Source organism: Ursus maritimus, unplaced genomic scaffold, assembly GCF_017311325.1.
Source record: "Ursus maritimus isolate PB19 unplaced genomic scaffold, ASM1731132v1 scaffold_7, whole genome shotgun sequence".
NCBI lineage: Eukaryota > Metazoa > Chordata > Mammalia > Carnivora > Ursidae > Ursus > Ursus maritimus.
Window position 1 is genome coordinate 53,869,381 of NW_024426885.1, and position 22,440 is coordinate 53,891,820.

The 22,440-nt window shown below is 57.8% G+C and overlaps 1 protein-coding gene across 1 annotated transcript in view; it reads right to left on the reverse strand.

The window, feature by feature from the left end:
• Nucleotides 1–21,771, reverse strand: part of LOC103668017 (cadherin-23) — a 264,181-nt gene extending 242,410 nt beyond the window's left edge. The window contains exons 1-2 of the mRNA XM_040624110.1: nt 21,705–21,771; nt 15,589–15,666 (exon numbers count right to left, since the gene is read on the reverse strand). Coding sequence (XP_040480044.1) covers nt 15,589–15,666; nt 21,705–21,771 — 145 coding nt within the window. The remainder of the gene's footprint in view (nt 1–15,588; nt 15,667–21,704) is intronic.
• Nucleotides 21,772–22,440: the final 669 nt, after the last annotated feature.

The following is a 22,440-nucleotide window of genomic DNA, read 5'->3' on the forward strand; positions in this document are numbered from 1 at the left end:
CCCTCTTTTCTGGAGCCAGAGCATTCAGGGGATACAGCAGGACCAGCTTAGGGGAAAGACCCCTGGACCATCTCCCACGGCCCTGCAGGGCTGTCCTGGGTCGGTTACTACTTCTGTGACCATGGGCAAATTCGTTGCTCTGAGCCTCAGTTTCCCCATCAGCTGCATAGAGACCTAAATACGCCCCTGATGGGTGATCATGAAGGTTGGATTGCAATAACATGTACCAATTGGTACCTCATAGGCACTCAATAAACAGAAGTTATTCCCACCATCACTACCTCTTATCCAGAGACAGCAGAGCACACCGAGTAAGACAGAGGCTAGCCGCTGGTGCTGGTGCCAGACCACCAAGTTCAAGTACTAGCTCCATCCCCGCTCACCGGCTGTGTGATCTTGGGCAAGTCACTGCAACCGTCTGCCCTTTCCCCCACCTATGAAGCAGTAATGATAATGACAGCACCTTCCTCCCAGGAACGTTATGAGGATCGAAGGAGCTCACAGCAGTCACGGACACAGAGTAAGTACTACGCATTGGTTAAAGTAAATATTCCGCGAGGCCTCTAAAGAGCCCTTCCTCATAAAGAAGGGGCCAACGGAAGAGAGCCCAGCAGCCCTGGGTTTTGATCTGCTGATGGCAGGACACCGCCCAGCGAAAGCAAAGGGGCAGAGAATGAGGGACTCACCACAAGAACTTCAGCAAAACAGAGCAGTTCTAACATCACGATGCCTCTGACCTCAAGGATCCTGGCTCTTGGACACGCTGGGGAACTTTACCCCCACTGACACTTGCTCACAAGAGCGTCAACATCCTGATTTACAGGCAGGAAAACTCCGGCAGCAGAGCTGGCTGGTAAGAGAATGCACACTTCCTTCACCTTTAGTTCTGCTTTCCCTGCCACCCACCCTCCTCCCCCGGAGCCCGAGAGGGGAGGCTGAGAAAGGGATGCACCCCAGGGTGAGGAATGGGGTGGGGGAAGGGAGGGAGAACCACCCTGTCCTTTGTTCCTCATCGTTCTTTTCATGGCATTGGACTAGACAGAAAACACCTGGAAAGGAAAAGGCACTCCTTCTTGACACGCGGGTGAGGGCAGGTGGAGGTTCACCAGCCTGGACAGTGGACCAGGCCCTGTGCTGGGCAAATGTCACACATCGTATGTCACAGCTCATATGTCATCCCTCCAAATGAGGGCACCAGGCTGGAGCAGGGACAGCACCTGCAGCAACCAGGCAGCCTGTCTTCCCGATGTGGCCCCTGGTCTAATCTCAGGACGCAGGCTCCTTACTGCCATTTCTCAGATAGACTCCGGTATTTACATTTTTCGGAGCTGAAAAGCAGTGCCACTTTTCCCACGGCCACATTTCTGGTCAGTAAGGTAGGTAATCCTATTGTAAAAATACACATTCTCCTCCCCCACCCCTCGCCCCCCACGATGAACCTATTTTCATTTTGGACAGAGGGAAATGCAGCTGGGAAACATTTTAATTCTCCTGAATTGGCCTTTAGGCAGAAGGAGAGGTATGCACCCTCAGATCTTATGCTAAGAGCGAGGCAGGGACTGAGCCAGGCTCAGGGGGTCCTCGGACTGTCACCGTCTGAATGGTCTTTTGCTTTTAGAAAGCACCTGTGCATGCAGGGACAGGTGAGGTTCCCCAGGTGGGACAGGAGTCACCATCCCCGTCCCCGAGCACCTGGTGGGGGTCAGGCCCTGTGTTCACCATATTCAGAACTTCCCTCGACAACCGCAACAGCTCTGCAAAGTGCACGGGACCAGCCCCATCCTAGAGATGAGAAAACGGAAGCTCCCGGAGGTGAAGGGGCCGCTCGAGGCTTTGGCAGGCCTGCCGTAGAGCCAGGGCTCCGGGTTCCTCCCTCCACGGCTCACGGGTCCTCCCACCACGCTGAGAGTGCTCAGCCGAGAGCGGGTGACCGATGGCTTGGCTGCTGACAGCGAGGACAGGGGGTTCACCGGCTCCAGAAGCCACGCACCCCTCTTCTTCCTTCTCCTCCCTGCTGGGCCCTGAAACACCGGCCCATTCCATTGGAAGCAGGTGGTGGTGGTGGGGTGGGGGCACCTGAGGAGGGAGCAGTCCCCTTCTCCTTAATTGACTGTAAATTGCTCCAGAGCTTTTAATGAAGGCCGTCAGGAGTAATTACGTCCGCTGCTGTGTGGCCACTCTGTAAACACCGGAGGCAGGGCTGGGGGCAGGCCGCACGGGGCATCTCACATCTGGGCTCTCCTGCTCCTCCCTCCCCCGTGGGTCCCTCTCAATTCACACCTCTGTCCCCCGAGGAGGAGCCACAGCAGTCCCAGGCAGGGGCCCTGCTACACAGGCAGCCAGGCGAGGGGAGGTACCGGGGAGCCCCACACTGTGTCCACGGGGTGGCTGCCACCAGGGCTGTGGGACAGGGCAGGCCTAGATGGAGGACTCACACCAGACTTGGGAGCCAATTCCAGGGGCTGGGAAGCAACATGGTGAGGGCAGCAGTCTCAAAGTGGGGTCCCCAGACCATCAGCAGCATCACCTGAGAGCCTGTGGAAAATGCAAATTTGCCGGTCCCACGTGGGCCCACCTACTAAATCAGAAACTCGGGGGTGTGGTAACAAGCCCTCCAGGGGGTTCTGAACTGCTGGGGAGGAGGAAAGAATGATGGGAGAGGCCTGCTAGCCTCAGTTTACAAGATGGGGAACCTGAGGCCTGAAGAGCTGAGGGTGTTTACTTATGGGCACACAGCTGGGAACGGAGCCAAGTGCGCCCCGGGGATCAGACTGTCAGGTTGCAATCTTGGCACTGACATTTCAAGTCAGGGCATGAACTTCTCCTCATCTATAAAGCGGGGCCCCATGGGTCTCGTCCAGGGGACCAGATGTGAGGGAACCCGGCACAGGCTCTGTACGTTGGCCCTGCCATCACACTCCGAGTCCTGTGATGTGACGGGGTGCAGAGAAGGGCAAGAGTGAGATGTGGACTGTGCTAAAAATAACAGAATGCTGGTGCCAGCACTGCCCCCACCGCCCGCCACCCAGGGCACTGACTGTTAATTAGTACTGTGCACCCCTGCCACGGGGAAGTCCCTGCCACCTGGGCTCTCTCGTCCCCGAGCTGTCCCCGAGCTGTGCCACGTGTCTCCCTACCACTGCCTCTGGATGCCTCTCCCTCAGAGAAGGCTTTCCTGGCCTAAGGCTGTCAAAGCCTAGGATGAATGTCTCTTGCACCAGGACAGACACAGAAGACATTACACACAGGAGTGCCACCCGGGGCCAGTCCCCGTGCCATGCTCCAAAGGGGACACCAAGAAAGGAAGGTCCTCGCTGTCCAGCTATTGCACAGTCCAGGCGATCCCACCTACCTGCAGGGTTTTAAGACATGGTCCTTGCCCTCAAAGAGTTTACAACTTGGCTTATTCCCTGGCTGCCCCCCAGAAGGTCCCCTAGAATACCAAGGTGCTGCAGGGGAGGGTGATATGCAGGGGAGGGTGATAAGGACAAACACCCAGGGTGACCAGGGCTGACCCGAGTGGCCAGGACCCCACAAGGGGCTTTGCGCCCCCGGCCTCATGCCCTCGTGTCGGCGCTGAGCAAGGCTGAGCCCACGAGGTCACCTCCCCAGTAGCGTACTGAGTCCTCACACTACAGATCGCTTTGATCTGCCGGGGACCCCGCCAGCCTGCAGAGGCCATGTCCCCGGCGATGAGGCTGGGCTGAGCCCCGGGCAGAAAGACTACCAGAAATCAAGCTGATCTGTCTGCCGGCTCTGATTCACTCACCTCCGCTCTACCCGGCCTGTCCGAGCAGCCTGGAGCCAGGGGGCCACAGAGGGACCCAGCAGGTGGTCACCACGACCCTCACCCCCTGTCCTGGGTTGGCCCTTGATGAACAAGGGGGAGGGATGATGACCTGCTCGCAGAGAAGCTGGAAGCTGCTTCTGGGCGACCAGACAGGGCGAGCTGGGTGCCTGGGCACTGCTGGCATTACTTGCTAAGAGAATGTAGGAGACGAATGCCGCCTCCCTGCCCGTCAGGCTGAGTTACCCACAACATAGGGTTTTTCTAGAGAGCTCATAAAGCAGCTGATGCGGCGAAGCAGTCTGCTCAATAATCCCTCCATCTCACTCCAGTCGGACGCCGGCATATTCATCTTGAATTATCCTTTTCAAAGGCCAAATCAATCCTAGGAAGTGCCGGGGCTCGGGCCGCACATAGTCTTGCTACCAAGAGAGCCAGGAAAGTAGGGTCCGTGAGCTGTTTTAGGACACCAGGGGGTGGGGACAGAGAGAGGCGGGGGAGGCACATCCTCTCCCTCGCCCGATGGCAAGGAGCCCGTGGGGACCCGAGCTGAGGCTCTTGTCCCCTGCATCCACTGTGGCATGCAGAATGGGGGAGCGCAAGAGAGGCCGGAGACGGCAGGTGAGCAGCCAGGACCAGCCCCAGGGATGGAAGATTCTCTTCTTCACCTACTCTGATCTACTCACCCCGCAAAGAGGCTGAAGCATTGGTGACGGAGGGAGAGAGATCTGAGTTTGAATCCAGCTCTGCAACTTCATGACCACGAGCCTTGGGGAGGTGGCCACCTCTCTAAGCCTCCGTTTTCCTCATGGGTAAAATGGGCTTCATCACCACCTCCTTCACAGGGTACTGTGAGCATGAAATGAGCGGGCACGCAAAGCCTTCGTGTGGCACCTGGCAGACAGGAGGGTGACCGGGAGGGAGAAGGTGGGCAAAGTCCGTCCCAGGTCAGAGGGCCGGCCACGGAAGCTAGGGACCTCCAGAATCAAGCAAAGCAGACTCAGGGGCAGCTGTCACATGAGGAGGGACAGGCAGACTCCAGGAGCTCTGTGCAGACCAGGACGAATGGGGAGCAGCAGCAGGAGGCAGACCACCCATTAGCAGGCGGGTGGCCCTCATCACCCAGGGAAGCAGGGAGGTGCCCACTGCTGCAAGCCCCCACCCCCGGCACCTGCAGCACCTCTTAGCGGATAGCTGCACCAACTGGGTTCCTGGTCAGGCTGGGAGGGGGGACCAGGGACCTCTGGGACTCTCCCGCCTGGAAAGGGAAAACACCCTTTGGGAGAGTAACACATAAAACCATAGCAAATATTTATGTGGCAGACACAGTGGGTTTTGGCCACTCAGGATATCATTCCTGTCCCCAACCTGCTTCTCATCTGCTTGGGAATAGCACTAGTCAATGATGACAACAATGGTTAGCATGCCAAGCACAGTTCTAAATGCCTGCAGTTAATTTATTTAATCCTCACCACTATTCTATGAGGATATATACTGTGTTCATCCCATTTTCCAACTGAGTAAACTGAGTCAGAGAGAGGTTAAGTAGCTGGTGGTACAGGCCACACTTGCTGTAGATGCAGCAGAGGGCTTCTTGGAAGAGGAGGCACTAAGGACAAGCTGCCCAATAAAAACAACATCCATCATTTGTACAGGAACTTTATTTTCCAAGCTCTTTCATGAAGCTCCCTGTGAAGTGGGCTGGGCAAGGACGATCATGCCCGTTTCCAGAAGAGGAGAACAAGGCTCAGAGAGGCTACAGGCCCTGCCTGAGGTTACACAGCTAAGAAGTGTAGAGCTGGGATCAGAAGTCAGGCTTTGTGCCTCCCCTCCCAGTGCCTGGAGCACCACCTCGGGGAGAGGAAGGGAAGGCGCCAGGTGAGGGGACCAGCAGGGAGACCCCTGCACCAGGGACAACTTTCCCGGGCATGCATACCCTCTCTGACACAACACCTTGAGCTCCTATTCCAGGAGAAGCTGCAGTTGAACAGTCAGGCTCGCAGGTCCCCTGAGCCATGTAAAGAACAGTCGGGGCCAGGGGTGTGATGACAGGTTCAAAACCAGCTCTGCCTGCACAGTCTCCCCAACCAGCTATTGTAAATCACACCTTTCGGCTGGCTCCCAGGGAGCCCAAGGGTTCCCAGGCGGCTGCAAGCTCAGCACATCCTCGCCTGATGACACGTCTGAGCCCGGCTCTTCTGCCAGCCCACCAGCTCCCCGCAGAGGGAGTGCCTGCCGCCTGGTCACAGCACAGCGGGCCGAGGCCCCCACCGCCTCCCTTGCCGGCCACTGGGAAAGGACGTGGGCCCAGGAGCAAGCAACCTGGTTAATATATGCTCATCTATCTCCCCCAGTCATTTTTTAGCAATCGTTCCAACTCTGCGTAGTATGTCCGGCAAGGATTAGCGTCTTTTGAGTAATGCGGGGAAGTGAGGCCTGGAGGGGGAATTGACCCGCCTAAGCTCATTCGGCTGCATGAGCAGAGCCAGGCTGGGACCCAGGCTCCTCCCCAGTCCTGGGCCCGTGTGTCCAGGCCAAGCCGTGCCGGCCATTGCCCCCTCCCTGGAGCAGTTGCTCCTTCACTCTATGTGGACCCTTGGCCACTGACACCCTTTCCCAGGTGACAGGCTGAGCAAAGGCCCACACTATCAGAGAGGTAGCACGATGGGGTATTAAGTGTGGACACTGGAGCCTGAATCTTCGGATTCAAATCCTGACTTTGTTGTGGGAGCCTGGGCAGGTTGCTTGACCTCTGAGTCTACACCACGGGGATCACGATAGAACAGACTTCCCATCACTGCTGAAAGGATTCAATGAGACCACGCAGGTAACCTAACGAGTAAGATGCAAGTACTAAATAATTACTGTTATTATTTTTATTTTTAACCACAACAACCTATTTCTGCCATCCGAGACACAGTACAAATTGCTTGTTCCATGGTTGGCTGGCCTATTCCATCACCTTCTGAAATGCCTCTCCTATGGCTTCGGCCTGTCAAAACCCAACCACTCACTGCCCCCTTTACTATAAAGCTTCCTCGTCCCTGCACCCAGGATGAATTCCTTCCCACTCTGAGCATTAGCACCATCTGCAGCTCCTGCCTTGCACCTGCCTGGGGTGAGCTGGGCATTTACCAGGGTCCCCTTCTCCACTCCTAATGGGGGCTCCTTCAAGGCAGTGACCCACGTACAGAATCCCAAAGTTGTGGTTAAATGCACAAGCTGGGGGTCAGGCAGCAATAAATTCAAGCCCAATCTCCGGCCCATACAAGCTGTGTGAGCCTGTGTGAGTTACTTATCCTCTCTGAGCCTCTGCCCCCTCAGCAGTAAGATGGGGGCTATATGGCCCACTTTCTGGGTTTGTTATAAGGATTCAATGGGCCGTGTGTATGAAGTGCTTCCCTAGACACGGAGTAAGTATGGAATGAAAGATAATTGTTGTTTCCCCGGCTACCTTGAATGTGCACGTCCCTACCCCACCCCCGAGCACGGCCTGGCACAGGTGTCCAGTGCAGGCCATTAACGGCCTGCCCACACGACAGGTGGCACATCATCGTTATCATTAGTGTTATTATGGCAGCATCCAAAACACCCAGCCCACCTCCACCCATGTGTTGAGGGGCAGTCTGTCTATAGCCGGGGCTGCCACAGGCTCCAGATACGCCCAGGGACGGGTCTCATGGGAGTGGCTACAGATCACAAGAACCCCCCCAGAAGGGTTCACCCTTTGAGGGCCTATGTTGCCCTGAAGAAAGATGGAGAGGAGACAAGGCCACAGAAGTTTCCAGGCCCTTCCAGGGATTCTGTGATTCACCCTGCTCCCGCTCCTAGAAGGAATAGTAAAATCCCTACTCTGAGGTCACCAGGAACCCAGGGCCCCAGGTTCTTTGGTCCCAATATCTGATCATCTGGATAGATAGTGGGTTACCTCCTTCCCTCCAAAATCTCACACCACCCCCCTTCCAATGCCAACAGCCCCAGGGAGACTCGGGGCTACCTCACTTTCTCTCCTTAAGCACTCTACCCCAGACTGTGGAGCTGTGAGGCCCCTTCAAACCTCAAGTCCCAAGCTCCCAGTTCCCTTCATCCGCAGGCCTGCAGGAGCCACGTGCCTGCCTGGGAAGAGTCCCCTCGAGCCCCTTCTGCTGCTGGGGTGTGGAGTCAGGGCAGGCTTCAGTCTGGAATTCAACAGTAACTCTCTGGAGCCCTTGGGCAAGCTCCCCACCGTGGGCCTCAGTTTCCCCATCTGGAAAGGTGGAGTGTTTGACAATGACAGTGGTCATAGAGTTACCTGGCAGGAGGCCTGAAGCTGTTCATCCCAGGCCTTCTGAGGGTCCTTCAGGTGGGGGGTAAAAGTGAATACGGCTATGACGTCTCCCCACTGTCTACCTCTGACCCTAACTTCACCAACAGATGATTATTTCCCCTTAGAGTTATTGTCTAACACACTGTAGATTTTCTGCATTGTTATTAGCTAGCGGGCTACATGGCCCTGTACGTGGCTGGCAGAAAAGCCCAAACACGCTCAGAGCACACACCCACCTGATATCGGGGACCCTCTCACTGGACTCCCCACATCTACATCCCTCTAGCCCGTAACGCCTGCGACTTTGTCTCCGACCCTTGCCAAGGAACTGCTCTGGGGAACCATGACCTCCTCTCTTCTGTGTCAGTCCTAAGGGACACTTTGGTTAAAAGAAAAACCATTCCCACCCTGTGATTCCTTCATCCTCTCCTGAGACATGATTTCTACCCTTTACAGAATGGGAGAGGGGCTCAGCGAGGAGGGACAGCCTCCTCTAGGACCTTAGGTACAGAGAATGGTCCCAGGAGAGGCCAAAGCCCCTCCCAGACTCCCCTCCTACCCACCACTCTCCACGTCTGCTCCGGAGCCCCATGCCCGCAGGTCTGGCCCTCCATTCACGCCAGCCCTCCCGCAGCTCGTGCTCCTAGCTCTGTAGGAACTCCCTGCGGGAGCCGTTCCCCACACTTGCCGGCACTCTGCTCCTCTGTCTAGGGAGACGGCTAGCGCGGGGTCAGCCCACCTGCAAATTGCTCTCCGTGGGTCCAGACGGAACAGCTGGGCGCTGATGGAGTTTGCAGGGAAATTCATCAGCGCCGACTGGCCGCCGAGCCAGGCGCTGCCTGGGCCCGAGCCACCCTAATGAATCCCGAGCTCCCGCCTTAATGGCTCCTGACAAGACTAATTTGGTCGCGCAGGTGATTAGCATTATCACCTGAATCGTGGCTCAGGCTGCTTTGGGGGTACTGAGGGGTCTGCTGGGGGGAAGTCGGCTCCGCGTGCAGCGACCTTGGTGACCTATGGCGGGTCCGGGAGCCTAGGGGAGGGGGCTCGATGAGACGTTTGGCATCTACTCGTCCTCCTGCCTCCTTCGCTCATCCCGCTACACTCATTCTGTGTCTGCTGAGGCCCCCTTGGTACCCCGCACTGTGCTGGGCACAGAGCACCGGCAGGCCCGTCTTGCTCAGCGGCAAGATGGAGACAGTGACGCCTCCCCAAGACGCCCCTGAGGTCTACAGGAGGCCAGGTGCTGAGAACCCTTATCAGGGGCCCTGGCAGAAGGCTGGCAGTCAATAAATGCTAGCTAAGAGTACCGCTCTGCATCTTATATGATACATAAATACTAAAATTATAATTAATTGTAATGTCGATATTAATAAAAGTAGTAAGTAAAAACGAACTGCCGATGGGAAGTTACACACAAATAACCGTGAGAGAACTCGCGGGCCCCACAGAGCAGGTGACATCTGAGCTACCCCTAGAAAGATGAGTAGGAAGTCAGCAGGCAGGAAGGGGAAAGAGTACTCCCTGCCGAGGGGCTGGCCTGGGAAAGGCGCAGCGGGGAGACAGAGGGGAGGTGTTGGGGTGCTGAGTGTGTCCCCATGGCTGGAGATCAGGGTGCCTGTGGGAGAGGTGGGTGACAGGCCATGACGAAGCGTTCTCACTCCTTCCGTTAGGCCCTTGGGAGGCTTTTGGCTGGCGGTGTTTAGAATCGGGATAGAAGGAGTGATGTTGGGCCCCAGCCCCCGAGAGACACCAGCCCCTTCCAGGATCTGCGGCATGAAGATCAGGGTCACAGCCAAGGTAGATGGACTGGATGTCCTCACCCCTCACAGAGCTCCTCCGTCAGCCCTGTGCCTCCAGGCCAGGCCTCACGCTGCTGCGTGGCACCCTGAGGGTCCCCGGCAAATACACCCCATGCGGCCCTGACAGGCTGCTGGGATGAGAAAAACACGACCCCAGCACAGGGCGAGCTCCGTCATTCACAAGCACAGTCACGCACGGCGTCTGTGCCATCTGGGGCACGTGCTCTCCTGGGCCCACTTCCTGGGCAGCCATCCCTGTCATCACCCACACCTCGCTTCTGACACCCTTGGGAGGGGAGCGCCTGGCTTGAGACTGCGGGAGGGGGGACTAGCAGGTGCGGAGCCAGCTCCAGCCCCTGCCAGGTGGAACCCCCCCCCCCACGCTCATAGGCTCCAGACTTCACTCCTTCCTCGAGGCGCCCTGAGCCCCAGGCACAAGTTGGGCCCTGGGGACACGGAGACGGTCCAGGCCACCTGGAGGCATTGACAGTGCAACAGGGGAGGCAGAGGAGCAATGGAGCCACAAGGGCCCCGTGACAGGGACTAACGGAAAGGAAAGAAAGCAAAGGAAGCAGCGCTTGAACCCTGTCTGGAGAAACCCAGGAAGGCCGCAGGGAGGCGGCAGCGTCCGAACTGACCAGACTGATCAGCGGAGGTTCCCCATGTTCTAAGTAGCAGGAGCAGCAAATGCAAGGCTGAGGTGGGAAGCCGCCTCTCACGCACACGGAGTTGCACCGGGTGGAGTGAGCAGGGGAGAGGGGAGGAGACGAGGTCTGACAGGGAGCTGGACAGCCATCAGCCTTCATGCTGCTTTCATTCCAAGTGGGATGGGACACTAGAGCACACCGCATGAGGGGCTCTGTCTCGGGTTCATAAGCACCCCTGGACCCCTCGGCTGCGGGGGTGGGGAAAGGCTGTAACAGGACAAGGGGACAGGGGAGACCACGGAGACCATTAAGGAGCTGCTGGGATAATCCAGGCCTGGACTGTGGTGGCGGGAGCCGAAGGGGTGAGAAGTGAGAAGATTCTGGAAATAGTCTGAAGGTGGAGCCAACAGGATTTGCTGAGGAATCGGATGTGAGGTGAAGGGGAAAGGGAAGACGCCAGGACGACCCCAAGTTTCTAGCCTGAGCAACCCGGGGTGGGGGGGGGTAGTGTTGCAGGTACGGCTGAGACAGGCAAGGCTGCAGGGGAAGCAGGGTCTGGGGAAAGGGCAGGAGTCCGGCCCGGGTGCCCTGAGGCTGGGAGCCCTTCAGAAACCCAGGTGGAAACGCTGAGCACAGAGGTGGGCACACAAGTCCGGAACGTCTTCTGCGAGGAGGCCCAGGAAGGAGGTAGAAGGCTCCGACTTGTCCTCATGCGGACAGGACCTGAAGCCATGAGTCCCGAGGAGACAGCCATGGGGCTAGAACATGCGGAAGGCACACAGGAGCTGGGCTGTGCCTTCCGGGGGACTGTAGGAATGAGGGAGGGTGCGGGACGCTTGGAGGAGGCAGAGGTGGAACAGCCAGAGAGCCGAGGCCCTGGAAGAGAAGACCAACTGCCGAAAGGCCACAGGTCCAAGAATTAAGGACTGGCTTTAGCCACCTGGAGGCTGTTGGTGACCTTGACATGCGCCATACCGTTGAGCGTTTGGAGTGGATTCCGGAGGTCACCTGGAGACAGCACCCAGGAAGCATCCATCCCTCATCGTAAAGGTGCCATGTGGCCATTCACTGCTGACAGTCAGGGCCAGTGTGGGGGCGAGGCTACCAGCCCAACCAGACATTGAGTCCTCGCTCTGCCCTTGCTCTGCCCCTCCCAGGCCAGCTCGGCTGCCAGAGACAGATAGTTACATCTGCAGCGAGACGCACAGTGACAAGGGGGCCTGAATGTTAATAGGATGGGGGCGGCGGGAGAGGCCGGGCTCCTTAATGACTCCATTTTGCTCCTGTCTTCCCTGGCGGGGAGACGGTCCTCAAAAAGAGCATCAGGCAGAGGGAACTGGAACTGGAGATGGGTGAGGAGATACAGCGACAGAACGTGTAGCCTCCACAAGGGATCTGGGACGGCCGCGCTTTGCCCTCCCACTCCGCTCCCCAGCACGCAGCTGCTGGCTGGAACTGCAGCGGGAGCATAAAGGATGGAAAGGCTCAGAGGGTTTGTGGTGAATCCAAGTCGCAATCTCTAGACCAGGAGAGAACATTCACAGAAACTAGCTACCAACAGAGCCTGCAGCCACCTCTACTCCGATTCTTAAAAAGAATGTGAAGACACATTAGTTAAAACACTTTGTACACTACCTCGAGCACTCAATAAATAGTTATAATAATAACATGCATTATACATATGTAGTATGTCGTATATTATTATTATTAATCTGTAAGGCTCCAGTGATCAGAATTAGGCTCAATGGGTGGGAGTCCCAGGGACAGATTTCAGATTAATATTAGGAAGAATTTCGCATTCCCAGAACTGTTCCACAGCACATGTCTTATAAGATCATGAGCTTCCCATCATCGTGCCTTAAGCAGAAGACAGATAATCAGCCCCAGAGCTGGAAGCTGGTCTGCCCACAGCTCTGACCTCTTGCCACTTTCAGACTGGCTTGGGCTCTGCCTCCAAGCCATTGGTGTTGACCAGCCCACTAGACCCAGCTCCTCTCTGTACTTGTCTGTCCCCACTGCAAAGCTGTGGCTGGCAGGACAGCTTAACCGGGGCCACACACAGGCTCTCCTCTCAGTAACAAAACTTTCCAGGTATGGAATCCAGAGAGGGGACTCTCCCATCCCCAGTTTGCAGGCTGGAACACTGAGGTTCAGAAAGCAAAGGGCAAGTGAGAGCCAAGCATCCAGGTCAAGTCTCTGGGCCACCCCATTCCACATGGCAAGCAAGGGGCCAGCCCCTTGGACAAGCTGTTTCAACACGACCCTCACCCTGGCCTCTCCTGGTCCGAGGCTTGCACCCTGCCACAACCGTGTGAGTCCACATCAACCTCTGGATGGCCCAGGGCCACAGAGGTGACAGCACACAGGAGAGGTCCGCTGGGCCAGCAGGACTGCCCACGTCAAAGCCCCCTGGGCCCATCTTTCCAGTGCCCTCTCGTTGGTGAGATGGGAGGTAAGGCCCAGGGCGCGGCAGCGCTGTGCCCAGCGCCACACGGGCCAGAGCTTGCTGCCCCACCTGATGCCAAAGGAAGGGAGGAAGCCAGGAGGGTAGGGGCCAGCTCAGCACCAGCCCCTGCCCGGAGAGAGGGACAGAGCTGTCTTCCAGCTCACCGAGCCCTCCCTCATTCCTACAGTCCCCCAGAGCCAAGAATCAATCCCCATTGCGCCAGACGGACGCCCCTGCTGTGACTGCAGAGTGCAGCCTTAATGGGGCCATGTCCTAGGAGTTGCTCCTGGAAGCCGATCGATGCTAGCATTTGCAGAAGACAATCAAGAGCCAGAGCCCAAGGTAGCTAGAGCAGGGCCTGCTGGAGGGCTTACTGGGGGGTGTGGGGGGGGGTCCCAGCCTAGGGCTCATCACTGTCAGCACAGCAATATTCACCCCACCCCACCACCTTCCCCATACCCTAGGCCTCTGAGAACCCCACACTCAGGGCTGGGCAGGGTCACAGATGGGGTGACGGAGCCGGCACCGCTCACCTGACAGCGGCCTTCACCTCTCCCGGCCAGCCTCCCTAGTCCATTAGTGGCCGGCCGCACGTCTGTCTCAATGGCCCACCTGTCCCAAATACATTCCCTCCACCACAAAGCAACGTCTGGGAGGATAGGGTGAGAACAGACTCTTCTAAATAATCAGCTGCAGGAAATAGTGTGTGAAGAAATGGCAGGGGAGCCTTTCGGGTCGCTACTCAAGGGCCACCACCTCCCCAAAACCTCTCCTGCTCCCTCCTGCCTCTGCTCTGTCTCCAGAGGAACACCCCTTCCTCCTTCCATCCTTCACTGGGACTTGATCAGACATCCAGGCCAGCCCCCACCAGCCTGACATTGCCTTCTTTATCCCTCTGTCGAATTCCGTGCTGGGCGCACGGCGGCCAGGCGTGGCACAGAGGGCGGACACCCTCTATATCTGACAAACTGAGGAATGAACCGAGAGCCTCTAACGATGATAAAGGCTGCTAACAGTCATTCATTTACTGAGTCACATATACTAGGCACCAGTTCCCCCTCTGCGCCGGCCCCATGCTAGGCCTGGGTGTGGGGAGAAAGCCCAGATGGATCCAGAAGCCCACAAACATGCCCTGACACAACCCCGAGGGGAGCAAACAGCTCAGCAGCATCCCCAGGAGACTTCCAGGTACCCACTCCACCCCCCACCAGAAGGTAAGCCTATGCAAGAACATTCCAGAGAGGCAGGCAGCCTTCCTCTTGAATGACCCTTTAAATACCAACACCCACAGATCAGCCTTTCAATGCGGCCCCATGTGGGCTGCTAGTCACCAAAAGAGCTGTCACATTCCATAGAGGCCCCCCCATGGGTCCTAGAAATGAAGTGCCACTGGACCTTGGGGACATTCTCCCCAGTAGTCAGAAACACACCTGCTATGCCCTGCACCCACCTGGAAAAAAGCTTCCACCAGGAAGAGTGGAAAGAAAGACTTCTTCAGGGGCTGCTGTCACGACCCCCCTCGGCCCCCACACCAAAGAGCAGGGAGAGTCTGGGGCCTGCTAAGGCACCCCTCTTCAAGCAGAGATTTTCTTTGAAGAATTTTGCATCTCCTCTATCACACATCTACATTTGGTTTTGTACAAATGAGTGTTTAAAACGACCTATGAGATCAATATCAACACCCCTCCCCCTCCACGCCATCCCACTTCATTTCCAAGGACAAGCGATTCTCCAGAAAGATGCACCATGCCAACCCCAGACGTACACTGCTTCTGGTGTGCAGCCCCACCGCAGACCCACAGAGCGGGCAGACCTGAGTTAAAGAAGCCACAGATGGCAGGCACTTTCCCTAAAATGACACCCACAGGAACGGGGACGGAGGAGGGCGTGTGGGTGGAGGCGGGAGGGATCTTTCCAGGCACCACCGTTTGCGTGCGTGCTCCCCGGAACGAGAGTCCTCCCATCAGCACAGCGGCAAGATGGGTTTGTTCCATTCAACCCCCACTTCCTGAGAAGCTGCTGGTCCCCAGAGCCGAGCGAAGGCCGCAGGGCTATGTGTGCACACGTCCAGCCGCAGGTGTAGAAGCCAGGCCGTCAGGAAGGGGGTCATGAGCACAGAGCTGGGTCATGAGGTGACTCCGGCTGGCGTGGAAGGGGATGCTCGTGATCACCTCCTAAGTAGTCCTTTTTTTTTCCCTCGTGACAAAAGCAGGCAGACTCTGGGCAGAAAACTCCGTGATCACAGCAAAGTACAAAAGGCCACAACAAACTCTATGACAGCTGCCATCTTTAAAACTTCACAAGGAAGAGGAAAGAGCCATTTTGTAGAATGAAACTAGTGCAGAAGTGGAAGTTAAGCAAGTTGGGCTCAACGTGGTAAGTCCCTGGACACTTAGAACTTCCCTATGTTGGAAGGAACCTCCCTGGCAAGTACTGAGTGCCCCATCCCCGGGAACAACCAAGGAGAGGTCACACAAACATCATGGAAGAGCCTCCAATAAGGGGAAAGATGGCCTCCATCTCTAAGATCCCCTTCAGTTGAGGGAGAGGAGCCCGCCCCACGCTTCCCGGCGTGCCCAGCAGCCCCCGTGCCAACTCACCCACAGGCGTGTCCTCACTGATCAGCAGGTATGTGTCGAAGAAGTGGTTGGTGAAGAAGGGCAGTCGGTTCACCTGGCCTGGAAGTCAGAGGACAAGAGTGTCAGTCAAGTACCCTCATGGCAGCTTCTGGAAGGAGACACAGAGTGGGGGCTGCAGGGGGCACTGAGCCTGCATCCAGTGCCACAGCCACTTTCCCAGGACCTCAGCGAGTCCCCATCCTGCCTCAACGTAAATGGGGAATGATGCCAGTAGGGAGGTCGTGGGGTCAGCGAGGCCACCAGTCCTATGCGGCCCTGGTATCCTGGCCACACGGAGACGTGCTGGAGCATAAAATATACGCAGGATTGCAAAGACTTGCTATGAAAAAAATGGGTGTAAAATATCCCATTAACCTTTTATACTGATGACGTGTGGAGATGAAAATATTGCGCGTCTATTGGGTGAAACGTATTATTAAAATGAGTTTCTTTTCTAATGTGGCTCCTAGAACATTTCGAGTCACACATGCGTCGCATTCCTACTGGGCCTCCTGGCGGCACACGGCGCGTGAGCGTGTCGAGGCCCCGGGCTGCATGCCCGAGCAGGGGCACGGCAGTCAGGAAGCCCTCGCACTGGGAGGAGAAGGGGGCTTGTGGGGGATCAGCAGTCACTGGCCCAGGGTCACACAGCAGGTAAGTGGCCCAGCCTTACAGGGCCCCTGGGTGGTTGGCCCCGTACCACTCTGTGATGGCCTTGGGGTGACGTCCGGGTCCGGAAGGAGTTGGGGCCCCTCGTACCACAAGTCCCTCACATGAGGCCTCCCCAAGGCCAGCTTTACCTGTCCCCTGAGCCCCTCCTAATGGTCTTCAGTAATGTGGTATAATAAAAAACCTATTTGGTCTTCGTCCCAGTTCCTGGCACAGAGCTCCAAAACTCCTTAGAAATTCCAAAACGAGAGGAGTGACGTTTGTCCTTTAAAAGGAGCCCCTTTTGAGCACAGCTGGGTTTATGCGAGCGAGGGGACCTAGGGTGGGGCTGGTGGGCAGGAAGACCGACTGGTTAGAAGGTGGCACTTCTAGCCCCACCTGGACCTGCAGGGAGGGGAGGGGGCTGGAGGTTTAAGAGATCTGAGGAGTTTCCAGGAGGTGAACATAGCCCCATGCTGGGAAGGGGGCACCCCTGGAGAGGACAAGGAAGCTCCCCGCTGCCCTCATCCCCACTCTGTCTGGCCGCCCCTGAGTTGTACCCTTTGTTTAATCCAGTAAATGAAAGCCATGTGGCTCCCTGAGTTTTGAGAGTCATTCTAGCCGATCAAACCTGAGGAAGGGGGTGGGTCACAGGAACCCCTGACTTATGGCTTGTAGGTCAGAGGACAGGGGGCCTGGGACTTGTGGCCGGCCTGTGAAGTGGGGGTAGTCTCGTAGGCCTTAAATCTGTATAATCTGACACTAACGCCAGATAGAGTCAGAACTGAATGTAATTAAATTGTTAGACACCCAGTTTGTATCCGGAAAATTGAAGAATTGGTTGTTAGTGTGGGAAGACACCCCAGAAGTAGGCATGTGAGGAGGGCACTTCCCTTTCCGCCCCTGCCAACCAGTGGGTAGCGGGTCTGTCTCACACGGGGCTGACATTGTGCCGTGGTAAGCAGCTCCTGCTGGGTCCTCTGGGGATGTCCTCCATAGGGGCAGGCTGCAGCCCTCCCGTTCCCTGTTTCTGCTGACCCGGGGCTCTCTCAGGGCCTGTGGCTGGCTGGAGAACAGAGGCCAGCTCCCAGGAAGTGAGAAGGCGGGGGCTGAGGGAGGGCACTTCCCCCTCCGGCCTGAGATGGCTCCTAGTTGGGGGGGTGAGCAGAGTGGCATCCTTTCCTCCTTCCCCTAAATCTGCTCAGAGTGATGCCATTTCTGATTCCTCAAACATTCTGGACTCTCTCTCACTTCCTGGCTAGGACTGCTGACCCTTCTGTCTTCACCTGTCCAAGTCCTTTTCATCCTTCGAGTTTCATCTTAGGCACCCCTTCTTCCAGGAAGCCCTCCTTGATCACCATTACTAAAACATGCACTCACACACATTCCTCCACCCTCTCATACCAGGAACCCCTCGCCCCTCGCACCTGTAACAGCCCCAGAAAGCGGCCAGTGGTCAAGGGCCTTGCGTTTGTTTGGGACTGTGCTGTGCTTCTTTCTAGCCACCTGGTCTTCCCATGCCTCAGTTTACTCAGGTGTAAAATAGCAACAATAAGACTGACTTCATGGTTGTCCTGAGGATTAAGTGAGATTACATACATAAAGCGCTTAGGGCCGTGCCCCAGCACACAGCAAGCACGGGATAAATGGTAGCTACTATTAATATTGGTATTAACAACAGTGCCACCCGCTCAGCCAGAGAGGGCTGCTCTGGGTCACTAAGAGGAGCCCTGGGCACTGGTATGGGAAGCAGGCTGAACGCAGGGAGAAGGCTCAGGGAGGCCAGAATACAGCGGTGGGCAGCTGGGGGAGGGAAACCAGCGAGGAAAAAAATCGCCTGCAGCAGCATTATTCATTTTAAAATTCTCTTTTACAGGACCTGCCGATAATCAGCTGCGGAGAGCTCTGCAAGGGTAGCTGGCAGGGCCTCGGGGACATGTGTCCCCTGCCACATACCAAGCAGGGCCTGTGTCCTCAGCACCCGGGGACTGGGAGGGGGCTGGTGGGAGGGGGTGGGGAAAGGGGTACGTGGACAGGTCACTTACTTGTTCTCTTAAAAGCCACTTTCATGGCACAAGGCTCTGTCCTCCTGAGGCAAAATGGCTGCCTCGGGAGCTGTGAGACCTCAGCCAGGCTGGACTGCGAGTGAATGTACAAGGGGCGGGGGCGCAGGGGGCTTCGATGATGGACAGTCCCCACTTCCCGTGCCCAGGACCCGCTCCTCTGGCCATGCCCCCCCCCACACACACCTGTTCCCCCACGAGCCTACGTCCCTGCTCGCTCTGCCCTGGTGGCGTCACCCCACCTGCCCCGGTCTCCCCCGGCCACTCACACCGATTGTTCCCTGCACAGCGGAGAGGAGTCCACCCGCTTTAAACACGGCAGACAGCGCCCAGCATCCCGCCGCCGGCCGCCACAGGCCCGAGGGGAGAAGGAAGCAGGGAGGTTCGCAGAGACCACGGCGTTCGAGCTGCCGCTGCTGAATGACAAAGACTCGGGAAGGGCACAGAGGAGCGCAGCGTCCTGGCCCGGGACACCTGATCCCGGGAGGACCGGCGCCAGGCACAATCTGGGGACGCCTGGCCAGGAAGCACTGACTTTATTCAGGGTCGTGGGGGGCAGGGGATTCCTCTTCGGGCTTGACCAACACGGGGCAGCGGCAGGGCCTTGAACCAGCGGGGCCTGGATCCACGCCTGTCTCCCCGGGTCTCGGAGGGCTGTTGGGACGCTGGAGGCACAGCGGCTCACCCTGAGGTCCATGTCGTGGGGAGCCCCCTGACAGGGGAGGAGCACTGGGCAGAGAGGACAAAGCTAGAGGCCTTAAATGCTCCGCCCGTCGCAGCTGTGTGGCCGCGGGCAAATCTTCTCTCTCTGGCCCCCATTTCCAAGCGTCAGGAGAAACCCTGCGCGGCCCTCCCAGCCTGCCTCCATGCCAGAGGTGTCCTGTGCGCTGTGTCACGGTCACAGTGGCCGCAGTACGGGCCCTGGGCGTCCTGGGGGTCCGAAGCCTGACCTGCTGCCGTCGGGCACGAGAGCTGGTAGCCCCACCGTCAGGCCCCCTCGTGCCTCCTGCCTGGGGACCAAGGGCAGGACCCAGCAGGATGCTCAGGGGCCAGGCCAGACAAGGATGGGGCAGGGCAGGCCTTCACCTCCTGCCTTCCCAACTGGCCCACAGGCGGAGAACACACTGAGCCCAGAGAGCAGGAGGGAAGCAAGCTGCGGCAGAGAGAAGATGACAGGCTGACAAGGGGGGCTGACATCTTCGGGGGTTAATCCGTGAGTCTGGCCATCTCTGACTGCCCGGGATGGGAGGAGGGATCCCCTGGGGCTGTGGGTCAGATGAAAGCAAAGTGGGGAGAGGTAATGTGGGATGGTCTGGGGGACAAGGGGCAGGTGTNGGAAGAGCAGGGTGGGAAGATGGTGTCCTTCAGTCCCTAAGGCAGCCACGGTCTCACCATGCCAAAGCAACAGCACCGGCCACCTCAGACAGGGACCAGGAAGAGGGGACTGTCCTCAGCAATGAGAGAAAGAGCGCCCCTCATACACACAAAGCAGACTAGCCCCCAAGCAGGCTGGTTTTGCCACAAAGTTGCTGGTGGTCTCAGGCAACTTGCTTAACTTTTCTGTTTTCTGTGCCCCAGACGGCTTCCACCGGAGAAGGATACAGCTCATAATCAAAGAGCTAACACGGATTTAGCACCTGATATGTGGCAGGCGCTACTCTGAGGGCTTGATACATGCATTAACCCACCTGATCATCCCACAACTGACGGAGGGGAGTCCGACGGCCCTCCGGACTTCGGAGATAAGAAAGCTGAAGGACAGAGAGGCTGAGACACTGCCCCAGGGAGGCCGCTGGAGAAGTGGGGCAGGAACCCCGGAGTCCTGGCTCCGTGCTGCTCCCTTGTGCCCACTTGAGATGCACGAGCGTCTTCCATCCCCAGAGCTCAGGAGGCAACTGTCACCTCTGCTAGGATACAGCTGAGCTCTGGGCACCTGTTTTATTTTCACATCGGTATTTCTTCTTCACAGCGGTGGGGGGGGGCATGTGCGACCAAGGTTATAGAGCCCCTGGGGAGACTGAGGAGAGTGTCCTGACTTCTACCATCCAGCAGAGCCAGGGCGCCAGAGCTGTGTCGGGGGCCCCCACGGAGGCCTCCCCAAATGGGGCTCAGAGGGCAGGTGGGGGAGGGCTACCCTGACAGAAAATCCCGTGGAGGATCAGAGACCCTGACTGAGGCTCGGCCACGCCCTGCTTTGCATGACCTTGGGCCAGCTGCTTCTCTAGATGTCCTTTCCCTGCCAAGTTGGCCAGGAGCTGAGAGAGGGTCTAAGAGCCCCTCCGGCTTTGCCCCGAGAGTCAGTGAGACTCCGTTGTAATCCCGGGCTGCCTGGATGGGAGTGAGCTCCCCATCACAGAAGCACTCCCACAGAGATCCTTCCAAACTCAGGGGCCAGGAGAGGGGACCTTCAAGGGACTCTCGGGCAGCCAGCGTGAGGCTGGCTTCCTCCAGAGACTCCCTAGCTCCCTGGAGTTGTCGAAGGAGCTGGCCTCACTCAGGAATGTGTTTGCCCCTGTCACCAGGCACGCCGTGCCCACAGCTCTTCCCTGCGGACACCCTGGCCCCAGGAGACACTGCCAGCTGCAGTCCTGGCCTTGTTCCTTCAGCGCAGCCCAGAGCTGCTTTGCTCCTTGCCACCAGCTGGCCGGGAGCCAAGGGACAGGCACATGCCCAGGTCTTTCCCAGCCTCCTCCAGGGGCACCGGAGCTTACACGCTCCGGCTGCTGCAAGGGCAGGGGAAGGAGGGCTGGTCCTGCCTGCAAGCGGAAAGGGCTCCTCACCGCCACACCTTTGCTCAAGCTGCTCCCTCCTCTGGGATTCCCTTCCTCCTGCTCCCCTGCTCTAAAACTCCTACTCAGGCTTCAAAGCCTAGATGAAAGATTTCCCTCTGGCTGGGTCCCTCCTGTCCCAATGAGTCTTTTCTCCTGATGGGCTTCTCTGGGCCGTGTCCATCCTTTATTACCACGCTGCTCACCTGCACTCCATGTAGTGAATCCTCCCCCCGCTAGGCTCTGGACTCCTCCTTGCTCGCACACCCCAGAGCCGGGCACCGCAGACACACCCGGTGTCACACAGCAGGCGCTCACACAGCAGCCGTGAAACTGAAGAGGACCGTGGCCAGGCCCTGTATCCCACAGGGACAGTTCGCGGCACAGATGCCTCCTGCCCCTAGAGCTCCCCTCCTTCCAAGGCTCCTCCCCTTCCCTCACAGGGAGGCTGGTATTTCCAGCCCTGGAAGTGCAGCAGCAACGGAGGCCCAGAGAGGGAAGTGTGTGCGCGGTCACACACATAGTAAGGCAAGGTCTGCAGGCCCGGAGCCGCCCTCTCCCAACCCCTGCCCCAGAGCACATACCCCGTGTGGCGGGAAGGGCAGAGGGTCGGACTTACCCCGGCATCCAGAGATCAGCACAAACAGGCAGGCCGCGAGGCAGCTGGTGGCAGCGTGGCACCCCATGGCTCCTGGGGACACAAGGAAGGAGAGGGTGACAAGCCTGCTCTCGGAGTCCCTCCCATACTTTCCCACCTCCACAGCTCCAGGGAGAACTGGCCTGGGAAGAGGAAAGGGAATCACCTCACTGAGGGGGTGAGGAGAGCACATGTGGGAAAGAAGAGAGGGTCTGCATCACTGGGTTTCATCCTCGTCCAGGGCTGGGTTGGGCTGGCGGCAGGGGCATGGGGCCGTCTGCCCTCGGGGGGTGGGCTGCACAGGCCCGCGAGCAAGCAGCCAGCACAAGAACGCATGACTGAGGCATTCTGGGCTTGGGGGGAGGAGAGGGTTGTTGCCTTGGCAGCCCCAGGAGTGACGGGGCTTGCTTAGTCCGGGGACAGGGATAGGGGATGGGTGCTGAGCGGGACGTCGGGGGTCTAAGAGAGGGCCTGGCAGGCCCAACAGCCCGGATCCCCCAACCTAAGTGCCCAATGGGCGTGTCTTTTGCAACTTTTTATATCTACCGTATTCTCTTAAAACCTTGGGTATGAAAGGAGGCAGCAGGGGACAGTGTCCAAAGAAGCACAGAGAGGGCAAATAACCGCATAGGGCTCCACAGCAAGTCTGCAGAAAGCTGAAGCCAAATTCCCAGGGGCTCAGAGTGAAGCTCCAGAGAGATCTGGGGCCCAGCCCCCA